The 16,348-nt window shown below is 41.2% G+C and overlaps 1 protein-coding gene and 1 long non-coding RNA gene across 2 annotated transcripts in view; one reads left to right on the top strand and one right to left on the bottom strand.

The window, feature by feature from the left end:
• SLC49A4 (solute carrier family 49 member 4) overlaps window positions 1–13,286 on the top strand; it is a 100,751-nt gene extending 87,465 nt beyond the window's left edge. The window contains exons 8-9 of the mRNA XM_013982378.3: window positions 2,092–2,274; window positions 10,022–13,286. Of these exons, the coding sequence (XP_013837832.2) occupies window positions 2,092–2,274; window positions 10,022–10,137 (299 nt within the window). The 3' untranslated portion in view covers window positions 10,138–13,286. The remainder of the gene's footprint in view (window positions 1–2,091; window positions 2,275–10,021) is intronic.
• LOC106505786 (uncharacterized) lies at window positions 2,811–10,214 on the bottom strand. Its single transcript, XR_014824690.1, has 5 exons — window positions 9,857–10,214; window positions 9,466–9,672; window positions 6,783–6,927; window positions 5,610–5,853; window positions 2,811–3,596 (listed from the first exon to the last, which is right to left on the bottom strand). It is a non-coding gene; the product is annotated as an uncharacterized LOC106505786 (long non-coding RNA).
• Window positions 13,287–16,348: the final 3,062 nt, after the last annotated feature.

Here is a 16,348-nt window from a genome sequence, read left to right as displayed (position 1 = left end):
TTAATTTTCCTGATTACACATTACAAGTGAGAGTATATCTCCTTCCGAAATATAAAAGTAAAAAGGATTCTTTCCAAACATATTTCCTAAAAGCAGCTGCTTTCAACAGTGGTTTGTGGATCTTACTTAAAAATAGCACTTGATTCTTAAGAGTTTGCTTTTTCCTATCATTTATTTCAGTGATTTCTTGTCTTAAACTCCTTGGGTCAGTGGCCACCTCTGCTCTGAATAATCTGACTGACCGGTAAATTAGTATCAAGTGTTGTATAGATAGACTACTCCGTAAAGCTACAGTAATATTCCATCCCTAGATTTCCTAATGGACCACAAATGAGTCGTAAGGAGAATGTGTTGATCAATTTGCATGATCTATGTCCAGCAAATATGCAGTGAGCGTGAGGTGTGTTGGGTTTTGTTTTGAAGAAACAGTTGCTTCATGCTTTAACTGCATTTATTGCATCTATCAGATGCATCCCATTCAATAATGAATAATTCGGTCACTGCTTTGGTTTGCAGTGTCCTTTATTCTCATCGTCCTTTTGTTCTCTATCTTCATATGTATCAAAGAAAGTCACAGTAACACCAGCTATTTGTGATACCAGAATGTGCTAAATGTTTGATAATCCTAAAGGCTAGTGTAATTGGAGGAGAAGGTGGGAGTTGAGATTAATTGGAGAAATTCTATTAGAAAACAATGAATACTGTTTTTTTTTTTTTAACCTCTTCAACAATGTTAGGGATTGTTAATGACTGCAGTCAGTTATGGTAAATTTTGGTAATTCGGTATGTTTTATGAATAATGCATAACAGACTTAGGATAATTGGCTCACTTTCTGCAGTTCCTATTCAGAAATTTTTTTCCTTAACAAATACTGTTTTTAAAAATATTTTCCTGGGAACTTTAAGGTTAGAATAAATGCTCCTCATTATCATCAGTGGGTATGATATTATCATCAGGGGATACGTTTTAGGTTTCCAAATAGGACATCGTTTTTCCTTATTAGTTCTGTTTTCACCTTCAAATTAAACTTATGAAAGATTTGTATAAAGACAGTAGCATTAATATATAATTATTTGGAGGGTGCATTTTTCTAAACATTCTTCTTAGAATAAGAATAGTGTCCATGGAGTTCCCGTTGTGGCTCAGTGGTTAACGAATCCGACTAGGAACCATGAGGTTGCAGGTTCGGGTTCGATCCCTGCCCTTGCTCAGTGGGTTAAGAATCCGGCATTGCCATGAGCTGTGGTGTAGGTTGCAGACGCAGCTCGGATCCCGAGTTGCTGTGGCTGTGGCGTAGGCCGGTGGCTACAGCTCCGATTTGACCCCTAGCCTGGGAACCTCCATATGCCGTGGGTGCGGCCCTAGAAAAGGCAAAAAGACTAAAAAAGTAAAATAAAAAATAATAGTGTTCTTATTCAAAGATTTCACTACAAGTTAGGTTAATAGGCTATTTATTGGCTAATCTGGGATCCTAGCCACTATTATACATTTCTAGGTGGTAACTTTTGTCTGTGTTCCAAAAGTCATATTAAAAAAAAAAAAAAAAAAAAAACACTCTTGACACGAAACTCACTTAAAATTGGGGACTTGCTATTTTAAATGTTTCTCCAGGAATTACAAAGTAGATAGCTTTTATTTTGTGTTTAAAGGCTGTTATTAACCAGTCTTAAAATATGTAATTTTTAGTAACATTAATGTCTCAACATTTTTTCTTAGATATAAATTCTCTTTAAAATTATAGAATGAGTCTAGACTTTGTATTAAGTTGCTATATTTTATCGATCCATCCCTATGCCAGGAGTGTGGCTAAAGGGAAAGAATCTTTTAAATTACAGTGCTTTGGAATAATCCACCAAAATTATAAAGCTAATAAACTGATAATCATCCAGCAACAAAAGTTTTTTCTATCTACTCCACAAAACCTGAGCGAAAAGCCAACAGATGTGTGAAGTTGTCAAACTTTATCGGCTAACATTGAGAAGAGATGAAATTTCAGAGTTCGTACTTATTAAAGAGAACACCCAGAAGGTCCATCTGCTGTGACTAACTGCTGCTTCTGTGAAACTGAAATATTTGTGTTTTTATTTTAGTGACACTGTACGCCTCCTGTATTCTCCTGGGAGTGTTCCTGAATAGCAGTATACCTATATTTTTTGAGCTTTTTGTGGAAACCGTCTACCCAGTTCCGGAAGGAATTACTTGTGGAGTTGTCACTTTTTTAAGTAATATGTTCATGGGAGTACTTTTGTTTTTTCTCACCTTTTATCACACAGGTAAGAAATCTTTTTATTTACTATCTCAATGTGTTACGAGAGAGGTTTGTAGCACTGATGTATAGGGAGTTTATGTGGAGAATTCTAAGGCAAATTGCTTTACTTGAGCTTTCACATGCCAATAAAAGAAAATATCTTCAGTTGCTTTTCTTGAAATGCAGCCTACCCCGACCTAATGCACCCTCAGCCCACCCTTAAGAGTCTCTGATTTAATTAACTTGGACTGGGGCCAGCATTTCTAGTTTTAAAAGCCACACCTCACCCCAGTTTATTCTAATATGTAGGTTCTCATTGAGAGCCACCAGTGTCTTGCTTTTTAAAAATACTTAGACTCGGAGTTCCCATCTTTGCGCAGCGGAAATGAATCCGACTAGGAACCATGAGGTTGCGGGTTCAACCCCTGGCCTCGCTCAGTGGGTTAAGGATCTGGCGTTGCCGTGAGCTCTGGTGTAGGTTGCAGACACTGCTCGGATCCCAAGTTGCTGTGGCTGTGGCGAAGGCCGGCAACTTCAGCTCCAATTAGACCCCTAGCCTGGGAACCTCCATATGCCTTGGGTGCAGCTCTAAAAAAAAAAGAAAAAAAAAATACTTAGACTCTACTGTCTTTATGTAAGGGAGAAATTAAGGTCAGGGGTATACATGTGGTTTAAAGCTTTGGGGATGAATAAGAGGTCATCCAAGGAGTGGATCACGTATAAAGGACAGGCAGTGGAGATGCACTTTGCACTGTCCGACACAGTAGCCACTTGCCCCAGGAAGCTAGTACAACTCAGGAACTGGCTTTCTAATTTTACTTCATTTTATTTAAGTTTACGTTTACACTGCTACATGTGGCTCGTGGCTACCGAATTGATCAGGGCAGGTTTAGAGTAAAGTGAAGGTTGAGGTGAGAATCCAGTTAGAACCTCTGAAGAAGAGGGAGGTCCTTACGAAAGAGAAAGGGTTAGGGTGCTGAGCTCCATTGGAGGAGTTAGCCTTGGATGAAAGGAGGTGGACAGAAGGCAGTGTCCCTGGGCACAGAAGGAGAGGCCTCCGCCACATGCATTGTTGGGGAAGTTCCTTCCTGAGGGCACCAACCTTCAGCTTAGAAGCCAGTTCATCCATGAAGAGTTGGCAGAGAGACAGTGGAGAAAGGGCTTAAGGAGGGGATGAAACTTTAAAGCAGCCTTCGAGGGTGTGGAAGAGATGCAGGGTCTGCTGCAAAGATTGCCGGGCACGGCGAAGGCCGATTCCGCTGGTATCGCGGGTCTGCGGGTTTGTAGTGGCTCTGCTGTGCCGTTGTTTGGTTTTCTCTCATAATTCTCTTTTCTGTGGTCCAAAGTCTGTTTTAGAAAATTGGGGCACAGTTATTGAGGCTTCTTTTTGTGCATTAAAATAAGGATTCATACATATTTTATATTGTATTTTTAATTTTTTATACTTGAGTCTTTATAAAGCTTTTATTAATTTCTACTAGGTTTGTATTCCATTTTATACCCTTGTCTTAAACAATTGAATATTACTACCTTTCCCTCCCCCTCTGGTTATTTTTTTCTTAACTACTCATCAAATATCAGTAAATTTGGATAATTACATGAAAGAATCTAATTCGTAAGATTCAAATATATTTAACAATGCTCTAAAATGTGACACTCCAGGAGACCTAATTGTTTTTGAGGAATTCTGACAGGCTTATAATTGAAATAATGTCCATAATAACCCTAACTGGGAAATAAATTTTAGAAACTTTCAAAGCTAATGAAACAATCTCCCCGAGTTTTGGGCAGCTCTCGGCATAGCGCTTTGGCCTAACAGCAAAGAGCATCCAAACAGTATTTTAATTTCTTAGTAATTAGAGCAACAAACTAGATTATTTCTATGGATCAGTAATGCAGGCAAAGAAGGTTTCAACTTTGCTAAACCTGATAGACGTTTGGTTTATCATATGAAAGAGGATGATATAGTCGAAGGAGAGTGATATTAATGAAGTCAGACCACTCTTCACTGTCCTTCTGGAAACATCTGTTGCCGTTAAAGAAAATGCCATCACCGGGTGTCAGAGTGAGGTCTTTGCCTCCAGTTAGTTTTCTAAACAAAGTCATCTAACAGCTATTACATTATCAGCTTGAATGCACTTCAGCTGTGTCACAGTTGAACTTCGGAGGCTCAGCACCTCTCTTTTGCCCCATAAAGTATCAGAGATGGCTGTTGCCCTTAGCGGGGGTAGAAACAGTTTTCCAGCTCATGGTCACAGCGGGGCTGAGTGGTCCTTGCAGCCTGGCTGAGCATGTTTTGCTCCCATCGAATGGAAATTGTTTTGTGTTCCCAGCATTTAAAGCCAACAGCAGTAGAGGGCAGATCATGTTATCCCCCAATACACCTTTGCACGTGGTCTCTAGACCATAACAAGCAGGTATCTGTTCATCAGTTTAAGGCAGGGACTTCTCCTGTGCCCTATGACTCTGGAGGAACCCAGTGCCCTCCAACCACTGAGCTCAGCCAGCACAGTGTTTCTGTCACACTCCTGGGTCCTGCAGCAGCTTCAGTTTGTTCAACTGTACGTCAGTGGCCACACTTCATTTTGCGGATTCAGAGTGACCAGATACAAGCAGACGTTTTTGTTTCTTTGGCACAGGCAGCAGAAGAGACGACAGACACCACTTCTATTAATTCTATCGCCCTGATACAATCGATAATTTATCTAGCTGGGAATCTTTGGGGTTTAGCTTCTGGGTTGGTTTCTAATCACATGTTCTTATACATAACTTTATAGATGTTAAAGGTTTCTGCCTAAATTCCATAAGTACTGTGAAAAATAAAAAAATAATCTTAAACAGGATGATTTTCAGGAAAAAAAAAATTGCCAGTATGTTCTGACATTTTAGAGTTAATGAGTAGATGGACGTGAAAGAGCCTAGACCAGGGCACTCACCAAATGTTTTGTTTCCTTTTGGATAATTAGCTGTTAATGTTAGAAATGCAAACACCTAGGCTTCTATTTATTTATTTGTCTTTTTAGGGTCACACCCACAGCCCATGGACGTTCCTAGGCCAGGGGTCGAATCAGACAGAGCTACAGCTGCCAACCTACACCACAGCTTGTGGTAACACCAGATTCTTAACCCACTGAGTAAGGCCAGGGTTTGAACCTGCATCTTCATGGATACCAATCGGGTTCGTTACTGCTGAGCCACAGTGGGAACTCCTCAAGAGCTCAATTTTTAATCATCTTAAAGATCTGTGGGCTTTTCTCAAGGAAGTACTAAACTTCCTGACTAGATTTCTTATTTCCCCACCATGTGCTGTCTGGGAGATGACTACATCAGATATGGTTTTTCAGGGCTGTACAGACTCACCCCAAGATGACCAGGCTCATGTGCCCTGTCTGGCAAGATAGGCTCCACTGGTGATTTGCTTGCAGATTATGGCCACTGCCATCATTGATGACAAATGTCACACAGGCTTCTATACCAGCGCCACTGGCTTATTTGGAGCCCTGAGCCGCAGAGTTTCCCGTTACCTGTTCTGATTCACCTTTGGGAATCTGGGACCCTGTCAGAGATTTCTTGGAGTTTTTCAAACTTGGGTTTTTCAAGGTCACTGTCAAAAAAAAAAAAAAAAAGTTACTTGCTCCTTAATATAAGCATATTTGAAAAACTGAGTTACTTCCTATAATGTCTGCTTTGCAAATTTCAGTGAGTTATTTCAGACAGCACAGTGATGCTTTATTCTACTAACTTCACATATAAAATCAATTTGGCAATGCTCTTCTATTCTTTTTTTCGGTTTTTTTTTTTTTTTTTTTTTTTGGTCTTTTTGTCTTTTCTAGGGCCACTCCTGCAGCATATAGAGGTTCCCAGGCTAGGGGTCTCATCAGAGCTGTAGCTGCCGGCTTACGCCAGAGGCACAGCAATGCAGGATCCAAGCCGTGTCTGCGACCTACACCTCAGCTAACAGCAACACCAGATCCTTAACCCACGAGCAAGGCCAGCAATCGAACCCGCAACCTCATGGTTCCTAGTCAGATTCGTTAACCACTGAGCCACGACGGGAACTCCTAAAAACATTAAAGATTTTTACCTCGGTCCTTTCATTTTGAAGTAGCTGACCATGAATTTGAAGCTGCATTGTGTGCTGAAGGAGGGAGGCACAGACCAGTGGTTACAAGGAGAGCACATTCAGCAGATGTGGACTCATGAAAAGTCATTTTATATCTAAGAAAATAGTGTAGTGATGGTCAGAGGTCTCGGGTAATTAACATGGAGTGAAGGGACTAGGGCATTTACACCGTGAAACCATGGCGTCAGATGACTTCGCTTGAGAGGCAGTGGAGACAGTTTTGTTAAATTACCATAATTTCAGTTAAATCCCCAAAGAAAGTAGAAGGCTGGTTCTGGAGGGTGATGCCTGGAACCAGACAAGTATTCGAAGGGCACCCAAAAGCGTGGCACCCAATTGCAGGGAAAGAGATGAGGTGAAGAGGTTAATACTGCTTTGTCCTACTTGCTTCAGTCCCACCAGAGCCTCACCTTTTGGTGCAGAGCCTGGAGTGCAGTTCAGCCCGTCTCACTGTGATTTGGCAGAGTCCTCAGGCTGTGGAACAGGAGGTGATCGAGAACCAGCAGAAACATAGAGGCGAATCGTGGCACCTTGGAGTATGGATTGATATTTTTTCTAGTGAAAGGCAAAGGGGAGGAATGTTGAAAAGCCGTGCTCATTGTGGAAGCTGCAAAGAAAATGTTGATGGATCAGGACTCTTTGGGTCATACATCATGTGACACCAGGCTCCGAAGGGACTGCAGCACCTGACTTCTCTCCCGCTGAGGCAAACTGAACTTTTCAGCAGCTATTTCCTGCACACTGGAGCCCCTTAGCTATGCTCTGTGTGAGTGGTTTTCAGTGGGAAGTGCAGAGGTTTCCGCCTCTGACCAATTTCTTAAAAAGCTAGTAATTTCAAAGAACACTGGTAGTTGGTACTGAAGGGTGGATTTGACTTTTCAGAGAGAGGCACAATAATGAAAAACAACCAATGAACCATGATCCCAAAGAGCAATTTTGAGGCATTTTTTTGGAAATTCCCCAGGTAGAAGGAAGCATTTTATAACTGATAAAATAAAGGTCTGCATTGGCAACATGTGACTCGTTCTAGGTTTAAGGAGACCTAGGACAAGTTGATTGTTGTTATATGTGTGTTGCTCTAGCTAGCTCTCCATGAAAGACTTAGAAAACATCTTTTTTTTTTTTTTTTTTGGCTATGCCCATGGCATGTGGAAGCTCCCAGGCCAGGGACTGAATCTGAGCTGCAGGTGCGGCAGTGCTGGGTCCCTAACTCTCTGTGCCGAAAGAGAACTCTACACTGTGCTTTCTTTTGAGTAAAATTCGATCTTAAAGTCAAAAATGCTCACTCTTAATATACGCATATTATATGTCTTATTAAGACATACGTTACTGGCTTTTCTATTTTTTCACTGCATCTTTTTGCCTGTTAAAATTATCAGAAATTCAGAGGCTATATGGCCAATATAAAAGCAGAACACGCCTGGTGTATCATTTCAGGGAGTATCAAAATAAAGACAGGATCCGAAAGACCACAGCCTTCCTGAGTATTTGGATTACAGTCAATCCAAGTAAAGGACAGAAAACAGCTCTGCCTGCAGATACCCCTGAAATGCACATCTTTGTTCCATGCTATAGAATAGCATGTCTGACTTTTAAAATGTAGAAATTGAAAGGTAGGGAGGCTGCTTTTGTGAACCTATTACACGGGGAAAAGGGGGAATATTTCAGCACCTTTTCTTACCAGTTGGTTTTCTGATTTCCATTCCTGCGTATAAATTGCACTTTTAGCCACATGAATTATGGATTAAACTAAAGTAGCAGCAAAGAAATCTTTAGGATGATTTTTGAAGATTAAGGCAGTATTAGCATGCTGTGGAAGCACAGAGGGAAAATATAAACCCCTAGCAGTGCCCAAAGGAAAAAACGTACCAGGGAGTGTGTTTCCCTCATTTTTTTAATTGAAATAGCCAATTGGATATTAAACCAGAGAAATTATCCCCGCACCCCACCACCACCTCGCTGCCAATAACAACCTCTTTGTGCCAAGCTGCTGCTTACTTCTGTGCTGCTACATCAGGACTGACAGAGGGGTCAGGACAGAAGGAAGATGAACAGATGTGCCACTCCAGGGCCCCAGAAGCCAAGGAAGCAGCTAGAGCAGCACAGTCAGCAGAGGGCAGCAGGTGTTTGGGTAGCAGGAGGCTTACTGGAGAGTCCTAAATTTGTGAATGGGCATTTTTGAAGAAGCACATTGATTCTTTGATTATATCAAAAACCAATGCTGTTTGGGAGTTCCCCTGTGGCTCAGCAGGTTAAGGATCCTGCGTTATCACTGCTGCAGCACAGGCCACTGCTGTGGCACAGGTTCAGTCCCTGGCCCAGGAACTTTTATGTGCCATGGGCATAGTCCAAAAAACAAAAACAAAACAAAAAAGTATTTGAAGTGCCTGTTTAGATGATTCCTATAAATTCTGCTAATTGGTATCATACATAACCATCATGGTTAGTAGGAAAAAAGCTAGAAAGAAACCAAAATATTCACAGTAGTTTCTCTGAGGGTAGAATTAGGATTCTTTTTTTATGTTTTACTTGTTTTATATTTTTGTTTCCTAATCTGTTTTACAGTGATCACTGCTTGATTTCTTTTTTTTTTTTTTTTTTTTTTTTTTTTTTTTTTTTTTTTTTTTGCTATTTCTTGGGCCGCTCCCTCGGCATGTGGAGGTTCCCAGGCTAGGGGTTGAATCGGAGCTGTAGCCACCGGCCTACGCCAGAGCCACAGCAACACGGGATCCGAGGCGGGTCTGCAACCTACACCACAGCTCACGGCAATGCCGGATCGTTAACCCACTGAGCAAGGGCAGGGACCGAACCCACAACCTCATGGTTCCTAGTCGGATTCGTTAACCACTGTGCCACGACGGGAACTCCACTGCTTGATTTCTTGCTGAGAATTCAAGAATTAGGGAATTTCTTCCTACCTGAGTATTAGGTATTTTCCAAAAATATATGTGTTACTTCAAAATTCAGGTGATTGTTATTTGTCTTTCTAATCCATCAGATATTTCTGAATAAGGACAGGAGTGGTGGTGATAAAGGGCACTTTAAACATAGTTACTAAACTCTGAGTTCGATTGTGGCTCAGTAGAAACAAACCTGACTAGTATCCATTAGGATGCTGGCTCGATCCCTGGTCTCCCTCAGTGGGTTAAAGGACCCAGCATTGTGGCAAGCCACAAGCTGTGGTGTAGGTTGCAGAAGGGGCTCAGATCCACCATTGCTGTGGCGGCTGTGGTGTAGGCCAGCAGCTGCAGCTCTGATTCCACCCCATCCGGAGAACTTCCATATGCCCTGGGTGCTGCTCTTAAAAAAAAAAAAAAAAAAAAAAAAAAAATCACCAAAGGAACATTTAAAGGTGATTGATCTTTCCTTCTTTGAAGTAATATTTTTTTGGCCACCAAAGTCAAAGTGGATTAAATTGATGAAAAGTCATTAACAATATTGTCTAAAAATTTTCCACAGGAAGGCCCTGTAACATATTACATACATCACTCAGACTCCAGGTTGCCGCTGTTTGTTTGTTGAAAGCTGGTTTTCGGGCCTTCTAGGGCACACTTAGCTTTTGCACGCTAAGCACGTTGCACCCGGGCATACAGGTGCTTGTCTGTTAGTGACACATGAATGCTTACAACTGCATGTTTTTGTCTTACAGAGTTGTCTTGGTTCAACTGGTGCCTTCCCGGGGCGTGTTTGCTCAGTCTCCTCCTCATTCTGTGCTTCAGGGAATCCTATGACAGACTCTATCTTGATGTGGTTGTCTCAGTATAATAGCACAGACTTGAAGGAGCTTAAAAAGAGACTGGAAATCAATACTGCACACTGCACAGTCGCTTGGAATTGCACATCTAACAGGAAAAAAAGGAGAAGAGAGAAACTTCATTCAGAGGTTTTGTTAGGTTACAGATGATGACGTTAATTTCATTACTACGAGGTAATAATAATGTGGAACTTGAGTGATAATAGGGGATTTTTAAAACCGTATCAATGGCATACCTGTGCCTGAGTCTGGGGTTACAAGTGTGATGTCTTACACAGAAAGCACTGAGTAATTCCTTCTGTGTTTTGTGCCAGTGCTCAACTACTGATTAATTGTAATTATGCAAAGAAATCAAGGGTGTCTGTCATGAAGATAACTCCTTCCCTAAGTCACCTATCAGAATAGGAAGAAATGCCACTAACTTCTAAAGAAGTTTAAACCCTATATCAGATTTTAATTATAAAATAGCCAAGAAGCATATCAGTGATAGAAATTAGCCACGTGTACACTACATTTTTTTCTAATAAAGCCATTTCTTATACGACTCCTTATTTTTAATTAGGGCGGAAACCTTTGGCTATCCTACTCTATGATGATCAAGTGCTTTTTTCCAGCAACTTCAGAGCGCATACTTTGCGTCTCAGTCTTAACTTATCCTTGTTTCTGTGAAATGCAGTTTCATCTACTCGGCTCTTAAATGGTTATATTAAAGGTGACTAAATGTTTCATATAGTCGCATTAAATACTGTAGAAAAAAATGTAATTCCGTTCCGACTTAGCACTTTGTTAAAAGTGAAATGACAAGTCCCACAGAACATCCCGTGTCTTCGGGCAGATGTATATGCGGTGGCATGGGATGGAAAATCCAGCACCAGCTGTTATTTGCCAGGGTGACCTTTTATTAAATGACCCTTGTTTGAAATTAACAATTTATAGCATTGAAACTTTCCCATCTGTTGCATGATTTCTGAATTACATTCTCATATCTCTGAATTCAGGTTATAAAATAATCGGTTCTGGTATGGAGTCAGGATATTTGAAAAGGAAGTATTTTGCCAATACCTGCCTTCTTTCTGTGGATGAGAGCTTTTTCAAAAATAACACCCATTGGCTAGCTCCCAGACATGTATTTCACTTTGACATAAAATACGCTCTGCTGGGGTTATGGCATTACCACTATTCTCATTTCAGTAATTCCCCTCCCCGCAGCATCAAAACAAACACTTTCTCAAGACTATTTTACCTTCATTGTTCTCAGCTTCCTCCAACCCCCTCTCCTTTTTTCCTCACTTGAAATTATATCTTCATTGATACATATTTTTGTCTTTTCCTGGACAGGCAGAGTGTGAGCCAGCTCCTTCCATTACCCAGGGTGGTGAGGTGTGGTTAAGGAGACCTGGCCAGCACACACCATCACACAGTCCCAGATACCCCTTCTCCTTACCCCCTGGTAAGTTGAGGCTATGTGTTAACTCACCTCAGTCCTAGAGAAGGATTGTACTACTGCCAAGCCGCCTAAGATCCTAAATTGTGCCATCTGGAAAGTAAGAAACCCCCCAAATGTAACATCTGTCTTTAGTCACCTTTAGACCATCCCCCTTGAAAACCACCCTGCTAAAATAACTTAGCGGCAAGAACTGAAGGGATGAAGTCACTTGCTAAAGAGAAGAAAACCTAGGAAAGCTAGGCCTAGTTCCAGTAAACTCTGTCATTCTCCTTAAATAAAAATACGAGGAAAAGGAAAGTAGAATTCTTAAAGATGATTGAAAGCCAGCCAGTCCAGATATCAATAGTCCATGACCCAGGTGCTTAAATAACCACCACCCCTTCCCCTTCCCATTTAGAATAAAGACAGAAAGGTGAGGGAAGAATGATCATGTATTTGGTTTCAGTCAGAACTGTTATGTCTGAGGACATTGCTATATAAAATTTTGCTCTGAGCTATCTCATACAGAGCATTTTGATTATGGTTAATTCTGCTTTTAACACAAAGTAAAAAATAACAGTAAAAAATATTACCTAAATGACTCATTAGTTAAAAGACATCCCAAGTGGGTAGTGATTTAAAATGCTTGCACTGGAGAGTTCACATCGTGGCTCAGTGGTAACAAACCCGATTAGTATCCATGAGGACATGGGTTTAATCCCTGGCCTCGCTCAGTGAGTTAAGGATCCGGCGTTGCCATGAGCTTTAGTTTAGGTCGCAGATATGGCTCCGATCCCACGTGGCTGTGGTGTAGGCTGGTCGCTACAGCTCCAATTGGACCCCTAGCCTGGGAACCTCCATATGCTGCGGGTATGGCCCTAAAAAACTAAAATAAAATAAAATTCTTGCATTGTACCAGACACTAACCCCTGTTTTTAGCACATGAGATGAGACACCTCCCTCTCATTTACATTGCTTACCCCTCCGCAAATAATTTTTCTAGTCACAAACTGCAGCTCTTTTAAGTGATCAAAATTTCACATCCCAGGAGTTCCCATTGTTGCTCAGTGGGTTATGAACCTGACTAGTATCTGTAAGGACACAGGTTCGATCCTTGGTCCCAACTCAGTGGGTTAAGGATCTGGCACTACCATGAGCTGTGGTGTGGGTCACAGGCACAGCTTGAATCCCAGTATTGCTGTGGTGTAGGATGGTAGCTACAGCTCCCATTATACCCCTAGCCTGGGAACTTCCATATGCCACAGGTGTTGCCCTAAAAAGGAAAAAAAAAATTTTCACATATCAAACCTGGTAGGAAGAGAAGTAAAAGACTCCAGGGGTGGGGGGAGAGGATTCCATCATTATTTACTTATCTGTATATCTTTTTTTTCACTTTTTGTATCTCTCACATGCATCAAAAGACCAGCTGTTAACTGAAAAAAAAAAAAAAAATCTTAACCCTCCACCCATCCAAGTGCTCATTTTAGAATGTATAGATGCAGTCCCAGAGAAGTGGAAAGGATCTTGCCTAAGGTCACAATCCTGGTTAGTGACACAAGTAAAACAAACTGAAACCCACACCTTCTGACTCCCAAAGCAATGTTTTTCTCTACCTCACAGAATTGCAGCCGACTTTGGACATTTTGGGATGTTCATGAATACTCTTTCATGTCCAAAATCAGTGGGGCCTAAGAGTAAAATGCCATTAAAATGAGATGATTGTTTGGTTTCTAAGTGCAATCCATCTTTTTTCTTCATCGCTATCCTGTTGGTGCTCTAACATTTCAAAGTCTTAGCTCCCAGTGACATGCTCTGAAAAGTTTCTAATGAATAATTCCATCCTCATTAACCAAGTCAGCAGCATTATTAATTGGTAAGGACATGTTATAGTGAAAGTTCCCTGTGTCTTATCAGCGAATACTTCACAGTTTGTACAAAGAAGCATTTTTTTTTTTTAACATGGTCCATGGTGGAGGCATAGGAACAAAACAATTACATATACAAATGCATTTCACTGGAGTTCCCGTCGTGGCGCAGTGGTTAACGAATCCGACTAGGAACCATGAGGTTGCGGGTTCGGTCCCTGCCCTTGCTCAGCGGGTTAACAATCCGGCGTTGCTGTGAGCTGTGGTGTAGGTTGCAGACGGGGCTCGGATCCCGAGTTGCTGTGGCTCTGGCGTAGGCCGGTGGCTACAGTTCCAATTCAACCCCTAGCCTGGGAACCTCCATATGCTGCAGGAGCGGCCCAAGAAATAGCAACAACAACAACAACAAAAGACAAAAAAAAAAAAAAAAAAAAAAATGCATTTCACTGAAGGATAGAGTTAATAAAATAATTAGAGGGAATCAAGTACCATTTTGTATATTTAAGCACATATGGCCTAAGGGCCAAGTTTTAGCATAGATCGTACATTCATGTTTAATTATTGAGAATGTTTACAGCTTGTCTTTATGAAGCCTTTCTAATCAAGGATTCAGGCTAAGAGATTTTAAATTGAGGAAATTAAATTCTCATCTACTCATCTTTTAATGTTTTTATTTTTCCTACTTTTACTGAAACACAGGCATTCATCTTGCTGCTTGTATAAGTACAAGCTTCATTTTAAACTCAAATCACATGCAAATGCAGCGTAAATTTGCTTTAAATTAATGCTAATCACATTAACTCTACATTTTCCCCTAAAACAATAAGTAGGGGAATTGCTGAGATTGTATTTTCAAGCAAGTGCAAAGGCTGTGTGATATGAAGAAAGCATCATATTAAAAAATATATAAAAACTTGAGATTTCATTGGTCCTATTTCATAAATATAGGAAAAACAGAATTCCCCTTTCATTGGTATGATTGTACTTACACAGAAAAGAATGAGATAAAACATCTCAGCAATGTGCTAGTCTGTTGGGAAAAATAAGCAGTACTGAGGTGGGGGGAGCATGTGGGACCATCCTCAAGGAACAAACCTGGACAGAATTTTAGGTGCTTTTTTAGCAGCATCCACCGGGTAGTTTGTGCTCAGTGGCCGGGAGGGGTCTGCTCGGTCAGCAGACATCTTCTTGGCCACCCTGAGCCCTCATTTCCTTTCAGGCGCCCTCCCAGTTCAGGTGGAACCTCAAACTTAGGAGATGACCTCTAGGAACTGATACCAAAGCCCTCAAGAGATCCTCAGGCCAGGAGATGGGATGATAGAGGCTGTAGGCAGAGTACAGGCAATGGCATGGCCCTAAATCTCTCCCCAGACCTACCCCTCTTTCTAGGACCAGTTCTAGGTTGCTCTTGGTCAGGACTGAAACACCAGCCCCTTGTTTCCCCTACCAGTTCCCTGAGGCTCTTCGCTTGTCCTCACTGCCCGGTACCGCAGCTTTCTGAAACTTTCCGCTCCATCCTGATCTCTGCTTCCTTGAACTGACTTCCTGGGCACAGGCTTCTTTACCATCAAGTTCTCCCCAAGCTCCAGTGCTGAAAACCCACTCTCCCTCCTGAGCAGTAATAAGGCCATATGCCCAGACCTCCTCCTCCTGAATACGATGGTGGCGTGAGCAGAACATAAAAAAGCAAATCCAGGTACTCCAGAAAGGTTTAACAATTCGTCTCACAACCAATTCTTTTAAGTTAGAATATTCCCCTGAAATGGGAAGGGAATTAACAAAGGTCTCTACCAAGTTTCTGTAGCTATTATTTGTTATACCTTTAGGATATGAACTGACTGACTTGATGTATGCAGTCTTGCTGTTGTGCCTTGGAACCTAGTAGGCCTCAAACAATAGCTTTCCATCTCAGCCCACACTCAGAGCAAAAAGCCACCCCACCCCAGCTAGTCAGTTCATTTAACAAACGGAATTAATTTAAAAAAAAAAAAAAAAAGCTTAAAAGTGCAACAAGATTCCATTTCAGCAACCTTGCTAAAATGATAAAAACACACCAATCCATCTCAGCTCTACATGTGCCAGATTTGGTATCTCATGAGGCTTGATGTACCAAAGGGGATGCTGGAAGCTCAGCCCTAAGTACTTTCAGCTCTTCTGGTTTATGAGTGAGGCCTCTGCAGTCTTGATCAAAATGGCAAGAATGACTTGGAGGCACTTTTGATGGCAACTACAATTTAGATTTCCCCTGGTTCCGATTGGCTTTCTTTCCATTTACCTGAAGGGATGGTAGCATCAAATATCACACCCAAGCATCCCATTTTACAAATAAGCCAACAGAGAACCGTTTAGGTTAAAGGACACAGCTCGGATTTGCAAATCACTTGACTCCTAGACCACCCTTCCTTCCATTAATGATCAATGTGTTAACCAGAAATAAATTGTTTCTTTCTTTTAAATTGTTGAAAATTAAACAGGTACATGAATGTATACTCATTATAAAATATCCAGTACAGAAATACAAAGTGAAGTCTACCTCTATACAAACGTGCCGCTTAATCCATTCTGCTTTCCAGAGGTAATCTCTGTGAGTCCTTTCAGAAATCTTTCTATGCATTTACATACATAGATAGAAAACCTTGAGAGGATTTAAAATCGGGTCATCTCAGGAACTATTCCTTAAGACTTTGTTGGCATTAACATGTTGGGCAGGGCTTTCTGAGCTCCTTTTTTTCCAAAATGAGTCTGTATCAGATGAAGCCATTGTTAAATGGAGACATTTCACAGACCTTGTTATATGCCGTCAAGCTCTATCATATTCTAAAGTGTAACGGTGAATTCCAATATGCAATGTTTTTCTTATTGGAAATAGACTTTTTATGCCACCAACTAAGGTCCATACACTGTGTGAGAAGAAAATGAATGTCTCACCCC

Source organism: Sus scrofa, chromosome 13 (assembly GCF_054392235.1).
Source record: "Sus scrofa isolate SSC_HxYL_T2T_F1_AM1 chromosome 13, Sscrofa_HxYL_maternal_Yorkshire_Landrace_v2.0, whole genome shotgun sequence".
In the NCBI taxonomy this organism is placed as follows: Eukaryota; Metazoa; Chordata; class Mammalia; order Artiodactyla; family Suidae; genus Sus; species Sus scrofa.
The sequence above is the reverse complement of the archived record's forward strand: the minus strand, read 5'-3'. Positions and strand labels throughout refer to the sequence as shown.